The sequence below is a fragment of the Sinocyclocheilus rhinocerous genome, unplaced genomic scaffold, assembly GCF_001515625.1.
Source record: "Sinocyclocheilus rhinocerous isolate Xijiao unplaced genomic scaffold, SAMN03320098_v1.1 scaffold259, whole genome shotgun sequence".
Lineage (NCBI taxonomy): Eukaryota > Metazoa > Chordata > Actinopteri > Cypriniformes > Cyprinidae > Sinocyclocheilus > Sinocyclocheilus rhinocerous.
The window spans coordinates 183,971-190,346 of NW_015635083.1; the positions used below are offsets into that span (position 1 = coordinate 183,971).

A 6,376-nucleotide genomic window follows, 5' to 3' on the forward strand; every position below is an offset into this window, starting at 1 on the left:
ATGCTCTTTAATATGAACATTTAAACATTTATTTGCAGAATATTAAGCGTCAAGTTATATCTTAATTATTAGGCCATGAGTAATAACAAATAAATCAAATATCTTCAGATAAATAATCAGACTAAAAAGATTGAACTATTTTGTGATTAAGTATGGATTATTAGAGTTCTATACAGTTTGATATCATGAAATTAGATAAAACATCTGTTCTGTTATGACAAAAAAAAGATAATATAGTTAATAAGTTTACTCTCAAAGGGAGAACTTTACACCTCCTAAACTTCATTTTGCAAAGTGAAAGCCAAGGGTGAGTTAAGCCAAATCAAATTAGAGTCAAGCAAAATCTTCATATTTGTCTGTCAAAACAAAAATGAATTAATCCTCAAGGACAAAAACTGGTACAGTGTTCCAGCATGGCACCAGCGTTAACCATCTTCCTTATTCCCTGGCAACAGTAAACACTATGAACAACAGGAGGAGTGATCCTCAAGGTCAGAAGCTGGAAAATGGCTGAATACCAATGTGGTACGAAACATAGTCCTCATACCAAGATGAAAGTCATGAAATTAGTCTCTGTATCAGGAGCTGATTCAAATTAGCACTGAGCTAATTAAATGCTTAAATGTGGGAACAGGAAGCCTTGTCACGATATAGATCAATAAAAAAAGAATAAAGCAGAATACCTGGGCTTGTTATGGGTCTCAAGTTGGGCTCCAGCAGATGAGGCCCGAATTTTCCTGCCTAGCGGCATATCTGGAGAGATCTGAGAGAGTCTCTCGTCTTCTTGGCTTGGCTTTCATTCTCCTTAGAGGCTGCTTTCTTGTTTTGCTGCATGAGCTATGGCTGCATACAGATCTCCCTGAGCTTAGAGACACAGCACACCTGAGTCTCAGGTTACCTGATACACAAAACAGAGTCGTGTGGCTACGTATATAATGGTGCAGAGCCACATTTAACACCAAATTTGATCATGCTAAAAAAAAAAAATCAGCAGAAGTGTCAGTTCGCCATAAACTGATTTTCTTCTAACCTCTTCAAGTCTTAGTTTTACAGTAAATTTAGACTTCATCAGAGAGATATCTGTGGTATTTACTTTGAAGGAAAATGAATGTCTTAAATCAGTAGCTCCCCTGACATTATATTTAATGTCTTTACTAGATACTTAAAATATCTATTCTCAGAACCAATAGAGCCTTAAGAGATTTATTATTCCCAAGAGACTAATCATGAACAATTTTATGTATCTGTTTTTGCCAAATGAGGCTAAAACAAATCCCAGAAAAATGAACTGTGTATAGTAAAAAATGATTTATGCCTATTATCAGTTTACTTTCAGTGTTTTATTAAGCACAGCATTCGAAGATGCATAAAGGCCATTTCAAAAAAGTAGCAATGCACTTTCTTTTGGAAGAAGATCAGAAGCCTAAAAAATGCACACATATTCATATAGCTTTTCATGGTTCAAAATGGCATCATTATAAAGGTCCAGGCCAGGCTGACATCCTCTCCAGTGTGGAAGGGGTTTGCACCAATAAACCATTGTTCTTCTCCACCTTACATCCATCAGCAGAGTGACTGGTTATGTGCAATGTCTTCACATCCTTCTTTTCTGGTAAAAGTTCAAATAAAAAAATTCATATTTAACACAATAAAATGCTACACTTTAGGAATTATATTTATGTAAATTTGTTTCTCATGCAAGATCATAGCAGGATACTCTAACGAAATATCACAACTCTTACTATTACCGATCTAATTTGTATTAGATTTAAATCTTAAATGTAATTTTATGCACTTAAACCTAAAAGTATTCTAACATTTTAGGCGGAACACACAGAATCACTCTTTCTCTCTTGTATCAGGCAGTTTCTTACAAAACTGTTGAAATGTCTGAGGTGGGTTTGCTTTTAGCATTGAGGAGACATCGGTATGTTTACCTCCAAAATGTTTATTGTAGGTGGTCTCCAGTTTGCTGTTTTCCTGGTTATTGATGTGACTGTGAATCACTGTAGGAACTAAAATGTAAAAGGAAAGTGTGTTATTCTTCTCTCATCTGTGTACCATACTTGAATATTAGTGTTTTGTTAGCAATAAATGAATAATTATGAAGTGTTTCTTTGTAATTGTTAACTAACTGCCTGACTAACTCCTAAGGATTTTTAATCATATTAAGGATTATTGTGATGTTTTTATCAGCTGTTTGGACTCTCATTCTGACAGCACTCATTCACCGCAGAGGAGCCATTGGTGAGCAAGTGATGTAATGCTGAATTTCTCCAAATTTGTTCCACTAAAGAATCAAACTCATCTACATCTTGGAAGGATTGAGGGTGAGTGAATTTTAAGCAAACTTTCATTTTTGGGTGAACAATTCCTTTAAATCTGATCATTGCATGTCCAGTCTACTCCTTTGTGTTTACATTGTGTCTAGGCTACTGCAAGGGTTGGCTGTCGTATCAGTTTCAAACAAAGTAGTTTGGTCTTTCATCCCCAATGCACACAAACAGAAATGTAACAGTTTAGTGGAAGCTTACCAATACCCCTCGCTGCTACACCATGCAGCTTATTGCACCCATAGCGAGAGTTGTTCCCCAGAAGCTCAAGTTTCAGTTTGGGTGGGCGGTAGTTGTGTCTCATTTCAGTCTGGGTATAGTAGTGGACAGCATGGCTGCGGTTAAAAGGTGTAAAGATTGCATGGTTTTTCATAATTCCTGTGATTTAGACAGAACATAAAAAGTTGTTATAACATGACATATAATAATCTTTGGAAACACAAGAACTTGATATTAAATAAGATTCAAATGGCTTTGAAATGTATAAACAAATGTCTGTGCAATAATTCCTAAAATTTACCTTGAGGTAATCCAAGAAAGTCAGTCCTGTAGGTCGACCTGTACTGGGCACTCAGAGCCTTTTGGATTTCCTTCTCAGTCAAAGGGAGCTGAAGAGGGGAACTACCACTAAAACATTTCATTTGATCTGCAGAATGCCTCCATACCATGAATGCCTTTGTGTTAAAAGAAAGTATGGTACGTTATAACCATCATTTACCTACCCTTATGTTTTTCCAAACCTTATTTTGACTTATTTTTCCCTAGTGATTTTTGAAGCTTAACAGTCCCAGTACACACACTCACACACACTTTCAAATTATACATCAACAAGCCAACAAACACAGCAAATTACAAAATGTGCTGTTCACCTGGCTTGGGTGTGGATTGTTCCTTCGGTTTCCTGATGCTGTGGCAGACCTTATGCAAGCTGTCTTTGACACAGGCTTCCAGCAGAAATCTTCACTGTATGAAGTTGCTCCCACCGAATCATCCAGTGCAAATGAATTTCTATAGATATTGCCAGATGTTTTTGGCCTTGTGTTTGAAACAAGCAAAACGTTAGATGAATCCTACCTCTGACATTTGCATCACATTTCTTTAAAAAATAAAATAAAATCTCACCTTAGAGTTGGAATAGATGAGATGGATCTATAGATGAAATCTCTTTTATGAGAGGTCTCATATGCTTCCCATCTTTTAACATCTAGATTAAAATGTACAGTGGGAAAAAAAAACAATGACTTATACATAAGTAACACATTGAAAATATTAAAATCACAATAAACTTTCTAACCATAATTTGCCATTGTTGACTTGACAGATAGGAAATTAATTATCTGCCTCTGCTACTGTTGTCCAAACGACAATAAAGTGTCCAGCAGGATCTGCTTATCTGTTTCACGAGCTGTTCACTGGGAGCTCCGTCGTTTTACAGATCAGTGCGTTGCAACAAGAGAATCGCACTGCTAGCAATCTTGCGCTGACATACTTTGGACGCACCTGTTGTGATGTTCCTGAAATTCATTCGAAAAGTTTTCACCCGTTGATCTGAATTACTAATGCCTATCTGAGGTTATCTGTAAGCTCATGTTGTTATAGGAAACGCACAACAACGCGCGCGCGAGCGAGTGTTAACTGACTCTCCGAGGGGGTCTTTTTAGCAGGTACAATGACGCACGCAAACCCAAAGACTCGCTGACAATGTTAAGCGGCCAAACAGTTCGTAAACGGCACACTGAAATCAAGGCTCCACGTATACAATGCATTTTTTTTTGAGCGAAATAGCCCTATGCAAAAAAAAAAAAAAATCAATAGAAAATGCAAAAAATCGGATTATATTAGTCCATGAGATCTGTATATTTTCTCACGTTTTTGTCTTAGTTAAAAGTACTAAAAGAGTCGTTAACGTTAAAGAAACAGAAAAAAATCGGCAAAATTCTTTAGGATTTCTCTCCAACCTACAGTTCGATTTTATTAGGGCGTAGCGCCGCTCAGTGGAAAACATGGTGCATTTCAAGATTTCCATTTTTTTAATTGTCAAGGCATCACAAAAACATACATAAGCAACAAATGCAAATTTTATATGCAATGTAATACATATAGCCTAACAAGAAAAGAAAAGCACCAATTATAGCTAAAAAATAGCAAGTATTGTTCGATTTCTGTTTTAAAAACAATTATAAGGTCTTTTGATATCTTCACTACGATAAATGTTGTCAATGAGGAATAAAAGATTAATAATAGGCCTATTCATTCTTTTCTGTTTTGTTCTTTCAGGATTTTTCATTAAAGTCATACATTTCAGGTGATTTATGTTTATTAAATCCTTGTTATACTAATTTGAAAAGAAAAAATAATAATCAGTGGATTAATTTATATTGAGTTTGGCCAAAGTTTGTTAAATGGACATTTCGTGCATGGATCAAATGCAGCCTTTGCGCGATTTTAAAACAGAACCGCGAATTAACCGGCAAACCATAATGTTTTCAAACGTAGACTTTAACGTATTTAACATGTTTTGTGATGTACGTGTGACATGCGAATATGCAATTAAATTATAAATATTGACAGCACTTGTGCTTTGTGTACCCACCAGAAAATGCTCGAGCGGCGTCTTTTTGCTATGGTTGCAAGCGCATACTTTTTTCCTCACTGAAATGCTATTGAAACGTTCCTAATCTAATATGTAGAATGACATTAATGTACTTTGCAAAACTCACAACAATTTGTTTTGATATACTTTAAAGGGGTTAAAGCCTTCATTCGCTGTCCAGGTCCCTCCGTAATTCGATAAATATAGTAGTAGTAAGTATACACACAGTGTATATACAGTATGCACTGTTAGTTTCTTCCGACAGTTATCAACGCTCATTTGTGCGGTGAAATCCTTGAAATACCATGTATTCAAAGCAAATATTCGTCATACAATTTGAAACTTTTACTTAAACAACAACTGTGTGCTTACATGTACTACAGTAAGTACCCTGCAGTACAAAACGGTGTCTGATACTATTACGCTTGTATCAGTGGATGGTTTTTTATATTCACGCGCCGTTGAAAAAAAATGACGTTTCGCCGAGGAACAGCCAACCACACTTCAGCTCTCGTAGCGGGCTATAGTGTGCCGACAGCCAATCACAGGCGCTCAAGACTTGGCGGTAGCCAATAGGATTCGTGACTGTATACCGTGTCTCTCGTGAGCAGAGGGTTCTTCACGCACTTGGAAGAGCGCGCATCGGTGTTATTGTACTTCAAAGCCCCATTATCTAGACATCCACAGAGACTGCAAATAGAGAAGGTCGGTGAGTTTTGCCAAAATATGCTTGTCAGGGCCTAAATTAACTATATATATATATATATATATATATATATATATATATATATATAAAAACCTTCGTGTATTACAACCCATTTTCTCTTGGTAGTTGCGTATTTGGTGAAAGCAGTGCGTCAAATCTTTCTCAGAATATTCGCCAGTCATTCAATCAGTGCGCTTCGTAACATAGTGAGATGTCCTGACTGAAAATATCTTCCGAAGATAAAAAAAATTGTTGCTTTTTCCTTTTGAAATGACATTATTCTACTATTCTTTAATGGGATGGGTTGTAATATTTGTCAGGTAGCCATCCCAGCTAAAGCAGTTAGCTTTTTTGGGTCTCCGTTAAAGCTGTTATTGTGTGAGACAGTGACGTGCTTGGCATTCTCACATACAGACTAAAATAACACCTCGGATAAATTTACCAGTCCCGAGGGAATGTACTAGTCATTTTGTGCATTTTTCTCACTGGTCTTTCAGAACGGGACGTTGTGCGCTATAGTGTGCCGACAGCCAATCACAGGCGCTCAAGACTTGGCGGTAGCCAATAGGATTCGTGACTGTATACCGTGTCTCTCGTGAGCAGAGGGTTCTTCACGCACTTGGAAGAGCGCGCATCGGTGTTATTGTACTTCAAAGCCCCATTATCTAGACATCCACAGAGACTGCAAATAGAGAAGGTCGGTGAGTTTTGCCAAAATATGCTTGTCAGGGCCTAAATTAACTA

General features: G+C 36.9%; 3 protein-coding genes across 6 annotated transcripts in view; 1 reads left to right on the forward strand and 2 right to left on the reverse strand.

Annotated features, from left to right (window-relative positions):
- wdr95 (WD40 repeat domain 95) overlaps positions 1 to 796 on the reverse strand; it is a 16,693-nt gene extending 15,897 nt beyond the window's left edge. Inside the window, exon 1 of the mRNA XM_016560992.1 lies at positions 684 to 796. Coding sequence (XP_016416478.1) covers positions 684 to 751 — 68 coding nt within the window. The 5' untranslated portion in view covers positions 752 to 796. The remainder of the gene's footprint in view (positions 1 to 683) is intronic.
- A 620-nt stretch (positions 797 to 1,416) lies between these two features.
- tex26 (testis expressed 26) lies at positions 1,417 to 3,477 on the reverse strand. Its single transcript, XM_016560993.1, has 6 exons — positions 3,456 to 3,477; positions 3,203 to 3,368; positions 2,854 to 3,007; positions 2,535 to 2,711; positions 1,938 to 2,015; positions 1,417 to 1,609 (listed from the first exon to the last, which is right to left on the reverse strand). Exons 3-6 carry the CDS (start codon positions 2,999 to 3,001, stop codon positions 1,476 to 1,478), a joined length of 537 nt encoding a protein of 178 aa, XP_016416479.1. The 5' UTR covers positions 3,002 to 3,007; positions 3,203 to 3,368; positions 3,456 to 3,477; the 3' UTR covers positions 1,417 to 1,475.
- Positions 3,478 to 5,517: 2,040 nt separating this feature from the next.
- The window catches only part of hmgb1b (high mobility group box 1b), a 4,389-nt gene continuing 3,530 nt past the window's right edge, over positions 5,518 to 6,376 (forward strand). The window contains exon 1 of one of the 4 annotated variants that reach the window (XM_016560948.1): positions 5,518 to 5,631. The gene's annotated coding sequence lies outside the window, so the exon portion shown is untranslated. Of the gene's footprint in view, positions 5,636 to 6,215; positions 6,334 to 6,376 lie in introns of those variants that run through there. The other 3 variants (XM_016560945.1, XM_016560946.1, XM_016560944.1) reach the window with 3 other exon arrangements.

Excerpts from the sequence above, each read along its gene's own strand:
- tex26 (XM_016560993.1), bottom strand. The coding sequence starts at position 3,001 with ATGGTATGGAGGCATTCTGCAGATCAAATGAAATGTTTTAGTGGTAGT. Across the intron at positions 2,712-2,853 it reads CTTTCTTGGATTACCTCAAG|GAATTATGAAAAACCATGCA; the intron begins GTAAATTTTAGG and ends TCTAAATCACAG. Across the intron at positions 1,610-1,937 it reads CTACAATAAACATTTTGGAG|AAAAGAAGGATGTGAAGACA; the intron begins GTAAACATACCG and ends AACTTTTACCAG.